The 14,426-nt window shown below is 38.9% G+C and overlaps 1 protein-coding gene across 4 annotated transcripts in view; it reads right to left on the reverse strand.

The window, feature by feature from the left end:
* ATP8A2 (ATPase phospholipid transporting 8A2) overlaps positions 1 to 14,426 on the reverse strand; it is a 563,643-nt gene that overhangs the window by 440,201 nt on the left and 109,016 nt on the right. For all 4 annotated transcript variants that reach the window (XM_084878763.1, XM_084878761.1, XM_084878762.1 and 1 more), the window contains exons 4-11: positions 13,917 to 14,015; positions 12,908 to 12,953; positions 12,231 to 12,271; positions 8,147 to 8,220; positions 5,956 to 6,025; positions 4,712 to 4,839; positions 2,991 to 3,102; positions 783 to 948 (exon numbers count right to left, since the gene is read on the reverse strand). In XM_084878763.1, the coding sequence (XP_084734889.1) occupies positions 783 to 948; positions 2,991 to 3,102; positions 4,712 to 4,839; positions 5,956 to 6,025; positions 8,147 to 8,220; positions 12,231 to 12,271; positions 12,908 to 12,953; positions 13,917 to 14,015 (736 nt within the window). The remainder of the gene's footprint in view (positions 1 to 782; positions 949 to 2,990; positions 3,103 to 4,711; positions 4,840 to 5,955; positions 6,026 to 8,146; positions 8,221 to 12,230; positions 12,272 to 12,907; positions 12,954 to 13,916; positions 14,016 to 14,426) is intronic.

Here is a 14,426-nt window from a genome sequence, read left to right on the forward strand (position 1 = left end):
GGCTGGGGGAGGGGAAGTCAATTGGGGAAAAAGGAGACATATGTAAAACTTTAGACAATAATTAGAAAAAGACAATATAGTTACATATTTTTATCCTTTCTTTTGGATTTAAAAACATGATGGCAAAACATCATTATAAAATTACATTGTTGGACTTTTTTATAAAGATGTAATACATACGAGAGCACAGAGGAGTGAGGAGAGAATGAAGTAACATGAAGCAAAGAAATGACAAAAGCTGGTAACTCAAATCCACAGGGAGAAATGAAGTAAGTAGGTGAATGTAAAATAAATGCATAAGTTTATTTCCTTTTTTGCTTTCTGCTTCTTTAAAAGGTACAAGATTATATAAGTCAATAATTACAACACCGTAATTGGGTTGATAGGAAGATGCAATATATGACAAAAATAGCATAATGCAGGGGAGGAGACAAATTTATATTAAAGGAAATTTTCTATATTGTACTGAAATTATATTAGTACTAATCTGAAGTAGATGCTAATAAATTAAGGCATACATTATAATCCCTAGAACAACCCTAAGAAAATAACTTCAAAAAAAAATAGTTAAAAATAATCATTTGAATATAAAACAATCCCCAAATGCATCCCTCTTCACTTCATTACAAGACTCCCAATCTTTCAATTCTCCTTGAAAAGCTACCATTATACAGAGTAGCCAAAGAGCAGAAAAAGATGGCACAGCCACCATACATGTGCTTAGAAAGATTTTCCAAAAATGTTTTGTCCTATTTCAACAAGCAATCCATCCCAACACTTACCCAACTTCTTGATGTACCAGTTTCTTCCACCTTGAGACCCATTCCAGTACAGGGCCCCTGCCGAGCTCACCAAGGCCATGACCAACAGGATGCCAAACAACACCAGAATCTGCACATTGGTCACTTTCTCAACATTCGATCTCTTGAGAGGAGCTTTGGTGGAATTCTGTACAACAGCATTTAAAGTCCGTGAGGATCACAGAACACACTCAGGGGCAAGGATTGGGGAGAAAGGGAGGTAAGTTACACAAATTCTACTCATAAAAAGTAAAAGACTATATTTTTGCCAAATAACCAATGAAATTCTTAAAATGTACCATATTCCTGAATCAGCAGCAAGTTTTATTTATTTATTTATTTATTTATTTATTTATTTATTTATTTATTTTGCTTCTAGGTGGTATTTGTTTGAAAAAAAAAAACTGATTTAAATCCTTTATTATTGAAAGTATTACAATGTCTCCTTTTTCCCCTATGACCTCTCCCCACCCACTCCTGCCCCCCAGCACAGGCCCTCACCCCCCCCCCCCACTGTCTGGGTCCATTGGATTTGCTTATATGCATGCATATAAGTCTGTTTTAAATAAAGATGACAAAAGACACATTCTATCATTTTCAAGAACACATTTCAACTCTACTTATTTCAGTCAAATTTAATCAGAATATTGTTAATTCAAGAGAAACTTAAATATTTGATATTGCAAAACTTTGGAATTTTCAAAGTAATAACATAGATCTATAATTAATAGGCAAAGATAAAATGTGAAAGTACATATTTAATTGAGAAAAAGACATACAAACACATACATATCAATAATGTAAAATAGAACATCAAAAGGTGTCAAAATAAATGGAGGGGCAGATAATTCATTTGGAAAATTGAAGAAGAAACAAGCAGGAAAAGTCAGGAAAGCTCTAATAGCCAGAAGAAATTTCAATGGAGACCTGAATCATAAACAGAATATAAACAGGAAGATAAAACAAAAGCATAAAATTAACTCAACATCTGTAAATGTAACAGTTGGGTTTCTCACTGCTGCTGGAGAAACCAGCACAGCTAAAACAGAGGCCAGTATTGGGAAGTGAGTTTAGATATATTCATTAAAGCCACATTCAAGGACCACTGCACATCAGGTGGAAATTTTGGAACTATACTTCTCAGCAGTGGAAAACTCAATAGAACTATTTGCACTAGACAGTTATGCACCTAAAGTCATTTTATTAAAAATTTTCTGAAGGTAAATGTGGTAGGTAGAATAATGACCCCTACAATGATATCTATATCCTTAATAGAGGCCCAATGCATGAAATTCGTGCAAGGGCCTTGGCCCCGGCCCCACCCACTGTGGCCATGGCCAGTGGCCTCTGCTGCCTCTGCCTTGTCCCTGCCACTGCAGCTTTGTCCAGAAGGAAGAACGTCCTGAAGGACATCTAGTATAATATTTTTGCTATATGAAATATAAAAATTAGTTCAAAAATAACTGATTTAAATTAATGAATTCAATTAAATAAGACAATTTACTATACAATCCTAATTAATGGTGGTGAGGAGCAGAAGTAGTGAGAGAAATAAGGAGAGAACAAGTCCCTGCTTAGGTCCAAAACTGATTGTCCCCTTAAATCCAGAAAACAAAAACATTGATATTTCAAGCAGGAGGTAACAAATATCTATACTAATAAAAGCCATCATGTCATTATAAGATGGCCACCCTCAAGTCATCACAAGATAGCCGCCACAAGATGGCCAGCAGGGGCGGGAAGCTGGGGGTGACCAGGCCTGCATGGAAGGCAGTTGGTGGCGATCTGGTAGGCAGGGGAGCAGTTAAGCATCGATTAGGCTGGCAGGGGAATAGTTAGGGTTGATCATGCTGGCAGGCAGAAATGGTTAGGGGCAATCAGGCAGGCAGGCGAGTGGTTGGGAGCCAGCAGTCTGGGATTGTGAGAGGGATGTCCCAGATTGGAAAGGGTGGAGGCTGGGCTGAGGGACAAACCTCTAGTGTACGGGCCTCTAGTATGATACACTAACAGAAATCTATGAGAAACTACCGAAAGAACCAAAATAAAGGCACTTCCTTTCAAAATTTAAGCTCACAAACTAGAGCTTCCTAAATACAACATCTGCATTTCTACTCTTTTTTCCCATAAAAACAGCAATTTAAAAAAAAAAAGAACAAAATCAGCATGTTTTTCAACAAAGAAATGTTTTACCTGCATGAGTTTGGTGTCATGTCCAGTGTAAACAACTATGCCAAAGACCCACTGAGTGTTTCGAAGCTGTGTACCTCTTAATAAGATCTGGTCAGGCCCAAGGGAAACAGAGCTAAAAATAGGAAACAGCATTTGTATTCAATGGTAGTCTGACAAATGAGCATGAGCTTTCCTCTTAAACATAAATCCACGATAATCAAATGTTTTCTTTACTCAAATTTGAACTATTTCACTGAGACAATAAAGGTTACCATTGGCTTAACCTACAAAAAAAAAGAGAAAGAGAGAGAGGAGAGAGAGGCAGAGAGAGAGAGAGAGAGAGAGAGAGAGAGAGAGAGAGAGAGAGAGAGAGAGAGAGGAGAGAGAGAGAGAGAGAGAGAGAGAGAGAGAGAGAGAGAGAGAGAGAGGAAAAAGAAGGAGGAGGAGGAGGAGGAGGAGGAGGAGGAGGAGGAGGGGGAGGAGAAGAAATGGAGAAGGAGAAGGAGAAGGAGAAGGAGAAGGAGAAGGAGAAGGAGAAGGAGAAGGAGAAGGAGAAGGAGAAGGAGAAGGAGAAGGAGAAGGAGAAGGAGAAGGAGAAGGAGAAGGAGAAGGAGAAGGAGAAGGAGAAGGAGAAGACGACCCAGAAGAAAGGTTTCTCTTATCCATTCATCACTACAAAAATATATATATTTTTTTGCCTATAAAATGTTAGAGGGAATTGTATCTCTTATAATCTTGCTATGAAACTCAACACCAAAAAAAGAGAGAGAGAGAGAGAAAAGAAATGTTAAAATAACCAGAAATTCATATTATAGCCTATTATAGAGGGGGGGGGGAAGCTATAATATCAAATTTGTCAAGAACAACTTAATGATTAGATAAAAGACTGAGTGGTTATTTAGACACTCAAAATGGGAGCCTGTGGACCGGCTCTGCACACTAAATGAAAACCAAGAAAGTAGGCACATATGGATGTTATGGTTATTCTGGGTTGATTACCAGATCAGGTTCTTCTCTATGGGTCTCTTCAAAATATATAGGTGGGAAGCAGTGACAAAAGCATGCAGATTAAAGATGGGCAGAAGGTAGAAACTGCACCCCAACATAATGACAAAAAAATGATTCTCCAACAAGAAAATAATGCCAAGAGAACAAAGACAACAGAATATAGACAACAGTGACTATTTTAAAGGAAGACTAATTGTTCTTCCTTTCATTTAACTTTCAAAAGACAAATGCTACTTTAAAGAATGCTAGTAAATAAATAAATAAATAAATAAAACAGCTTCTCTAATAAATATCAGATTTCATACACTCAGACACTTCCCTTCTGCTTTTCTGGATAATTTTATGCAGCCAAAATCTTCTTTCCTCCCTGGCAGGTAGTACACACAGAAAGAACAGGCAGGTGTTCTGAACATCATTTCAGACCCTCTGGCTATTTTTTTCTTAGCAAAAATCAGTTATTTCCTTAAATTTAAGCAATGGTTTAAAATCTATTAAAACAGAGTTTCAGAAGGTCAGTCTCTCATATCTACAGTAAACATGAAGAAATCTCACTGTTTTGAGATATGATGAAGCCAGAAAACAAACTAATATTTTCCAAAGCTTCAGTAGTTCTTAATCCCATAAAAAAATTTTTAAAAGAATAAAAAGAAGAAGAAGAAGGAGGAGGAGGAGGAGGCGGAGGAGGAGGAGGAGGAGGAGGAGGAGGAGGAGGAGGAGGAGGAGGAAAGTGATACCTTTTTCCATCTAAATTCAAGTTTCCAGTAAAGTCATAGAGATGCCGGTTGGGCCCTTCACATTCTACATTTCCTGATAACTTCATCAATATTTCCCTTGTTTGCATATCAGCAGTGCAATTCAAACCCTAAAATGTTCAATCAAAAGAGGAAATTGATTACAGTCTTTCAGATTTACGGGTAGCATTCCACATCCCATTGTTAATCTAAAGAAAATTATGAATACTATAACATGTATAAAAAAAAAAAAGGAATCAAGCTAGCAGCCCATGAGATCGGCCTTACAGGTAGCTTTGTTTCCTTTTCTTTTCTTTGTTTTTCTTTTCTTCTCTTCTCTTCTCTCTCTCTCTCTTCCTCTCTCTCTCTCTCTCTCTCTCTCTCTCTCTCTCTCTCTCTCTCTCTCTCTCTCTCTCTCTCTCTCTTTTTGCAGACAGAAGCCTAATACAAAAGCATCAATGAAGCACAAAGTTAAGATTCCACCACTGTGCTGGAAACATCCATGTTTGGCAGCAGTTCATATGCTCAAACAACTTCCAGAAAAGCATATTTAATTAGCTGTACTCTAATACCAGTCACAAACATAGAACAAAGCACCCTTTGATACAGTATGATACTAGACCCAGTAACTCTTCCTTAAACAGGGAGGGGAAAAAAAGTCTAAATCAAATATTTGAGGTAGAAAAGAAAGATATGTGGACAGAATTAACAAATTCAACTTTATGCAGCATAAAATTTAAGTGTCAAATGTTTCAAGTGTTTATTATGTTAAAAACTATTCTTCATTCTAGAATTTTAAAATATGGTAAGAATATATTTCTTTAAAGTTGAAGTTTGTATCTTATAACTCACTCTATAATTAGAACCTCAATTAAAACAATGGAAAGGATAGTACCATCGTTTGTCTAACTTCATCTCTCCCATCCACCCCGCCGCTCAACCCAGCAGAGGCTCTCTCTGCCCACAGACACTACCAGGCAGAGAGCGCAGCGAGATCTAAGCTAGCGCACGATACCCTTCCTGACCCAAACTTGGGTGAAGCCACTTTTTTAGCTCTGCCATCACTTGTAGGGAGTTCCCTTTACATTGAAAGGCATATTCTCCCCACAGTTTCCATTAGGGTTAAGACGTAACCTTTTGTGACAGAACACATTTTTCCTCTAGAAAAAGCACTGGCTGGTACCTGTGGGGATCAGATTTGCCATATGGGCCTCCATAACAACACGAGTCATAAAAGGTAACTTTACCTGACGTATTTTAAGGTTCGTCTCCCCATCTAGATTAGCTGTTTCAACGTAACACATTGCCTGAGGTTCACTAAGGAAAGAGAAAAGAAGCCAAAGTTTAGTAAGGTCCCCTCCACAAATCCATAGCTCAAAATAAGTCTATTATGGGAACTACGTCTGCTGACCAGCCCTTCAAAATAGTGTTACAAATGACCCTTGGACATTCCTAGGAGTTAGGGCACCAACACCCGCTCTTCTGCACAGTAGAAAATACAAGCTTAACTTTGGAGTCCCCCCAAATGTATCTACTCCCAATTGTCCCTTGGTATCTACAGAGAATTGGTTCCAGGACCCCCATACCAAAACCGTGGATATTCAAGTCCCTATATAAAATGGCCATAGACAAATGCAAACAGTGGACTCTGTGCATCCTCAGACTCCCAATCCCGGGTGGAAAACAAAACAGATATCTAATGAAAAATCTTCAATAAGCAAGTGGGCCCACACACTTCAAACCTGTGTTGTTCAAGGGTCAACTGCATAAGCAACCACTTTAGTAGTAGTAATTGAGTAGAAAGACAAACACTCATCTTTATAACACTGATACAAGTGGTCTGCTCTTATGGGTCCCACAAAGGCTGCTTGACCTCAAGTAACAGAAATAGCCGAGGGTAAATGAGAAGGGGAGGGGCAGGTTAGGGCAAACGTGATGTTCCATGACCCTGACAGTCTGAGACCTGGTCTGCTCCTCCTGACCAAAAGTGCCTCCCCTGACACAGCCAGTACAAACCCATCTGTTCAAGAAAATCATAGCTCAAAGGGTTCAGGAACCAAGGCACAGGCTTGGCAAGCCTTTTCTGCCCTGCACATTCCACTTTGCCCACAGGCAACTTTTTAATCAAAGCACCTAATTTGAAAGACAGAAAACTCAAAGAATAAAATTAATCAGAACAGCTAACACTTCCAAATCTTTGGGTTTCAGTGGCATAGTTAATAGCTAAGAGAATGGACTCTGCCACCCACCAGCTAAGTTAAAATCTCTTGGCACTACCTTTATTGGCTACATGATTCCAATCAGTTGTTCAATCTCTCTGCTTCTCTGCTTTTTCCGTATAAAGTAAGGATATCAAGGGTTGCTGGGAAGATTAAATGGAACAATGTGCTCAGCGGGCTGCTTGGCACAGAGTACAGACCCAAACACTAATGACCGCCTGAAAACATGAGGTCAGCTCAGAGAAACAATCTCATATTCCAACCAGGCTTCCTGAGGGCCACACCAAAATGCTGGTCCCAAACTACCAAATGACCCACATTTTATGGAGAGTTTCTTTGTAACCAATGAGTAGGATCAAGCATGAATGCTGTCCCATGTACAGGGTGCTTTAACCATCTGTGGCAGAGGGTCTAGTTTTAAACCTATGCTCTCAACCAGAAAATTCATGTTAAGACTTAAAATCTCATGTGTGATCATATCCAATAAAAGAAACACTGTCTATAACCAAAGAAAATACAAACTGTGTGAGCATCTATGATTTCCAACAGAAATATAGGAACTTTCAGTTTTCACATCATATCCTTTAATCTTGAATTTAAGAGTAAAAGTCTATTCTTATTCAAATTTTGGCATTCTTTCTTTGATATATAATCGTGTCAAGCCAAAGAAAAGTCAAGAACTGTGTTGCTCACTCTTTACACCACAAGTTATGATAACTTTCTAGTACAGAACTGCCTAGAAAACATGGCAATGATATTTGGGCAGAAAGGGAACAAAATGTGGACAATGAGGAGGAAGCACCACCTGCTGGTCATGTCTAAGCTGAGAAAATGCCTGCAGTTCTCTGAATAGCTTATAAAGGAAGGCATTGGGCTCTGAGAGGTTGTGGCTGTACCCATCAGGAGAGGGGATGTGATGTTTCAGACAGGCTGCCACCTGGAGGTCACTGGAGGGATCACTCTATTATCTTGAATGTCTTCCTACAATAAGGAATAGCCCAGAATAGCCATGAGGGTAAATGAATTGGTAGAGAAAGATAATTTAGGATTAAGGCAGGAAAGAGTGAATGACAGGCAATGGAAGAATATGCCAGAAAGAGAAAGTCGGTGACTTTGGGTGGAAGGGAAAGGGTGGCTGGAGAAGTCAGCAGATATCACTTTATATTTTATTGTTCTTGACATTTATTTCGAAAACTGTGCTCACTATAGCACACCTGACCTGGAGGATAGCAGGATCGTGTCTGCTGGAAGATACTGCCCATTGACGACCTTCACAATGTCTCCCACTGTCACCTAGAAAACCAGGGACAAGGACAGAGAAGCATGAAAGAAAAGAAAGCACAAATGGTGATAAAGGCGGTTAAATATTTGAAGAAAAAAATTACTGTATAACTATGCCATTAAGTTTAAGATGAAGAAACCCAAATTATTTTTCTTGATAAGAACAAAAGGAAAATCTTTCAATACAGACAAATAGTACTATTGCCTCTTTTCAATGATGCTAAATGAAAATAAAATAAAAGAAAGGGATGGCGGACAAAGATGAGTCAGAACTATCAAGGTCTCATTTCTTTACAATTATTCATCCACTTATAAATTCCATGGCTGGATGCAGTCGGGGAGACTGGTTAAGTGCACAGTTCTGAATTCAAATCCCCCAGCTGTTAGTACTCCTTACCAGCTAAGAGTAACCTTGAACTAGTCCTGTAAAGTTTGTGTGCTTTAGTTTTCTCAGCTATGTAATGAAATCAACAGCACTTATTTCATGGGTTATGGTGAGGATCAATTGAGTTAACACGTGTAAATGTCTCCACTTTACAAATGGAAAAACTGAGGCTCAAAGTGAAATCATTTGATCAAGGTCAGACAACCAAGATTCAAAGCTGAATAATGTGGCCAGTGGTATGATTAAAAAACATACTAAATTCACTCATGAACAGTCCATCTAAAAGGTCCCCTGGAAACATGCCTCATAAAATAGAGATTTGTATAGCCCAGGATATCGCCAGAAAAATCATTATGGCCAAAGTCAGAGGCCACCTTGGGAAACAGACTCCACTGGACAGAAGACTGCAAGCCACAGAAACAGGCCCCAGTCTGTAGAAAATGACTGTGCCTGTAAATCCTTTAAATCACATCATATATGCAGCTGGCAGGATAGAATGTGGGCTCTCAAGTCAGGTAGGCCTAGGCTCAAATCCCAGTTTCACAGGGAAAGCCACCATGGGCTTTGTAGGGCTGATGCAGTGTCTGAGGAAGTGAATGGGAGCACCTGGCATGAGGCAGGCACATGCTCTGTGTTGGTCTCTGCCAGCATGGGTGTAGGTGAGTGGGCTCGGAGTGTGACTGTGAAGAAGGGCAGAATTCTCTGATGGCACAAGAAGAGAGGCCATTCCTAGTATATTAGCAATTCACAACTCAAAGTGGGCACTATGCTTTCTGTTCTTATTCTAACCCATGTTACTATTCTCATAGAAATTAAGAATTTCACATAACACAATACTTGTGAAAAACTACTGGATCTTGCAAGCTGGGAGAATGGCCCTAGCAGGGGCCTACATCTGATTTTCGATAATACAAAGGAGGGTTTACTGAAAGGTGTCCTGTGAGTGCTCTGAATTGCTTATCACGGTGTGCGGGGAAGTCTAAGGAATCAGGCTCAAGGGTGGTATAACTCAAATTCTACCGGCTGTGTGTAACCTTGTGTAAATTTGTTTAAAAGAAATATTTTTTAAAAGGCTGTGAATTTTTTTTTAATTCAAAGTGGGAGGACAAGGAAAATTATGGCTTTCTCTGATCTTTATTACTGAAATACAGACACAATTATCTCTCAGTAGCATAGTACTAAGAAGTTGCACATACATTAAATACTACTTACTTAGAAATTTGTTTGAAATGCTTTCTATTTGGTGTGCTTATGCCTGATTACCACATCAGGATATTAAACTACCTAAATCAAGAAGCCTTAAGGTGAAAAGAGATACACACACCCCAGGTCCCTGAATTCACTCTAGCCTCAGGGGATTTCTCAATTTGAAAAATAAGCCCAAAAGTCTCAAAATCAACCGAAGTTGTCAAGACCCACCCCAGAGCTACCTCTCAGCATTTACCAATGGTTCAGCCACAGCTTGTGGATCGCTGACCTGAGTTCCAATTAGTGGGCATTGCTTTAGGAAGCTTAAAGCAAGCCAGTCCCATTGTGCCTGCACATCTGTTACCACTGCCCTGTCATCACCTGTCCTCTCATCCTATTCTGAGCAGTTATGAAGATGTGCCTGGGTTTCCAGTGCCCTATGACTTAAACTAGTTACCTCCTGCTCATCCTTCAAGAGGGCTCATGAGCATCTCTTAAGGAAAGCTGTTCCTGACACACACACACCCCCAAGGTGTCCCCAGAGTTCAGCTAAACACTGCCAGCTGTTTAGCTGCCTATAACTTCACCACACCAGTGGTTCTGCAGTGTGCTCCCAGACCAGCAGCATCAGCCTCACCTAGAAACTTGCTAAAAATGCAAATTCTAGCCCAGCTGGCATAGCTCAGTGGTTGAACGTCCATCTATGAACCAGAAAGTCACGTTTTGATTCCTGGTCAGGGCACATGCCCAGATTGTGGGCTCAATCCCCAGTGCAAGAGGCAGCCAATAAATTATTCTCTCTCATCATTGATGTTTCTATCTCTCTCTCCCTCTCCCTTATTCTCTGAAATCAATAAAAAAAATATTTTAAAAAGTAAAAATTTTAGGGGCTCACTTGGAACTACTGAGTCAGAATTTCTGAGCCTGGGGCCCAGCACTCTGTGTTATACTGCCCTTCAGGTGACTAGGGTGCCTGCTGAAGTCTGGAAACCACCAGAGAAAACTCCAGCCAAGCTTTATGATACTCGTGTGCATCTCCAATACCTATCAGTCTCTGGTACATGCTGAGAACTCAATTTAAATAAACAAACAAAATGCATTTTCAATTGAAATAAAATAGCCAGTGGTAAATCATATAACAAGTGTTTGTCTTCAGTTTATTTTTCCTCCAAATGCATGTGAGAAACACTCCCAAGCTTTCAGTGTTTGCACAGCCATCAACTCCTGGGCCCACAATTCAGAGATCATCACTCCATTTTCTGCAGTTTCAAATAGTGGCAACATCCTAAATCGTTCTCCACTGCAGCCAGTGTAAGTGCCTTTCTGGGGAGGGGCTGGCAATAGGCACCTCAGAGAAACAGGTCTGTCCTCAGTGCGGTGGGAACCCTTGCATTCTATAGCACTGGTAGCATCTCTACCCTCTGTGACATTAAGAGTTTCCAACAGCTTGACCAAGAGCCACCACACTTCCAAATGAGAGTGGCGTCAATTAATACTTGCAGTACAGGACCTTGCATTGCTACCAACGTTAAGGTGTATCACAAACCACTATAAAGGAGTTTCTATAGCAAACTAAACACAAAACATAAACTAAAATGAAGGCTACTGTTACCATATCACAGGCATTTTGGAGATTAAAAGATCATAAAGGCATTTTTAAACATTGCTTATTAAACGTTTAGCAAGAGAAACTATTGTAAGTTTACCCTTCTAAAAAGTAATCTTCTTTTGAAATATTTTAATTAGTTTTGACTCCTATAATAGTAAGAGTCATCCCCCAAAGCATCTGTGACTTTTGAGAAGACCCAGTTAAAACAAAGACTCACCTAAAATGCTCATTTTGTCAGATACAAGTAACCCAGATGGCACAGCATATTTCTTCTAAATTTTCTATTCATCAGTATAAACAACCAAACACACACACACACACACACACACACACACACACACACACACACACAGGCACACACACACACACTCTCTCACAATCCCCAAACCCTGCAGACCTCATACCTCCAGGGACATGGCTGTAAGCCATCTGACTACTGTAACATTAAGAACAGCAACTACTGGCTGAAAGGGCTATTTTCTAACCTCTATCCCACTGCTTATTGAATCTCAAAACTCAAAAAATATTTAAAACACTGAATTGAGGTTAGTAGAACAGAATCAAGAAAACTGTTTCTTGAACTGGATATAGGAGCTAGAAAATGCTTTGAGATTTCAGAAATAGCCATCAGGGATGATAACTTTCACAGCTGTGAACTGATGCAATGAGTGTTTGGTCAGTCCTAAGTAAATCTCATGGGGAAACACCACGTCTTAAAGTTTTCATTAAGTAGAGATGACTTATGCCTTAAAATAAACTTTATACTATAATCCATATTAGCAATTAATTACAAGTCTCCAAACCAATACTTTTTAGCATAGCTTTAAAAATAATTTTTACCTCTTTCCACATAATTGTCTGCCACATACCATTTCTTAACACTGAAAAAGAAAAAACACGCAAGTGTATAAGTTAATATTGATAATAAAAATCAGCTTTCCAAAATTCAAAAGACCCCTTTTAAAATTTCACTTATAAATCCCAACATACTATCTCCTTAGACATATAAATATAAAACTAACACTCCTCCAATCTATGTACCTATGTACCATATATAATTCATTCATGCATACACATAAATACAGATGTATGTAAGTTAAATCTATACATATTTAGCCCAGAATAAGAAAAAAAATCACCCTGCTGTTATAAGAGTTACCAAAAACAAAACAAAAACTTGTCCTACAAGTCAATACAATAAAAGGTAGATAGAGGGAGGTAGGGAGCAATTAAAACCACTGACATGAATGCTTAGAAGTTTTTTGATATAAAATATGTCTAGCTCCTGAAAATTACAACCTTTTCTAAATTCTAAAAATACACAAGTCCTATTCAGATATTAATTGACAGGGCTCACATTTTATTGCACTTGTTTATCATTTTGCTATTTCTTTAAAGTATTTATAGATAATTTCCTCCAATTTATCTCAATATCACTAACTACTTATCTAAACTTTTAAAAATCTAGGCCTTTTCTCAGGTTTCCAGTAGAAAAAGTGATTGGCCTGGTATCTTACCTATGGTTTTCTTTTTGTTAACTGCATTGTCTGCCTTATGTCGCTTCTGTTACAGAAAGAAAAAAGAAAAAAGTCCTTAGATTCAAAAGTTCCAAATGGATAAATGAAACAGCAAACAATAAGGGCCAAGGGGAGTGGGGAGAGGTGAGGACACAAACTGCCTACAACACTAATGCTCTACAGTTCAGCTCAATGGTTCGCGACCAGTCCCACTTGCTGAATTAGCAGACAAATATAGATACGTTGTCATGTACTCTGGTTTAAATTGCCATATTTAGATTCTACTGATGAACAAGCACCTTGAAGTATGAAACTTCTCACTCCTCCTTTGTTTCACATCAGACTGAAGAAATTATTCAGTATTATAAACACAACATTACTTGAAGCCATTTTACTGATTAAAAAACTTCTGGGGCAAAGTAGCTTTGCTTTGATTTGGATTACATTTAATCATTTACCTATTCCAGGGAGGGGGGTAATGTGCATACGATGTGTGCTAGAAATTGCAAGTATGTGGGGGGTAAGGCTGGGGAGGGGAAGAAGGGAAGGGAAGAGAAAGAGTATGGAGTTAGAAAAGAGGATGACAGAGTACCAATATGGCTGTAGCCAATGAACTTGGAGATACACTGAGATTAGTATGAGGAGGGAGAACATCCTTGCAAAATCACCTCAGGTGCAGCCAGCACAATGCTGCTATTCTAGACTGCAATACATTTTTCACCAACTTAGCGAACTCTACAGGAAGATATAGGAACATCAGTCAGAAAAACCAAAGGGGGTCCAGGAAACTAATATTAGAAAACATAGTTTGAACTATTTCTATGTCATTGTACAGACATTAAGGACACCGTATGTGCATGTTTCCTCCAAAAAAAATATGCCATCATGACCTTGAGAGGCTAATTAAGCTGTAGACCAATGTCCTGTCTTAATCAGAAAACCCAAAGCAACAAGTGAGTTATGTTATAGTCAATACAAGGTTTTTTATTATCTGAAAACAAAAACTCACAAAATCTTCTACAATCTCTTTGATGCCTGCAATTGTTAAAATAATGATCAATGGCACCAGGGTGGTATATCTTCCTGTTGGAGATACATCTGGGATTTGCTGTGAGACAAAAGACCAAAAGAGAGAAGTTGACAAATTAAAATCTATGAAGAAAAAAAATGACACTCACCACTCACTCTTCTGTAGTTCTTTTCCATTTCTACTACACCACAATTACCTTATTTTAAAAACTAGCTTAGTGTGTTACACATTTTTAAATTTTCATCTAACACTACTAGATGTAGAATAGAAAAAGAGTTAAAAAAAAAAATAATAAGACCCTCCAGCTGAAACCGGTTTGGCTCAGTGGTAGAGCAGCGGTCTGCGGACTGAAAGGTCCCGGGTTCGATTCCGGTCAAGGGCATGTACAATGGTTGCAGGCACATCCGCAGTAGGGCAAGAGGCAGCTGGTCAATGTTTCTCTCTCATCGATGTTTCTAGCTCTCTATCTCTCTCCCTTCCTCTATGTAA

The sequence above is a fragment of the Pipistrellus hanaki genome, assembly GCF_964339955.1.
Source record: "Pipistrellus hanaki genome assembly, chromosome: 3".
NCBI classification, from domain to species: Eukaryota; Metazoa; Chordata; class Mammalia; order Chiroptera; family Vespertilionidae; genus Pipistrellus; species Pipistrellus hanaki.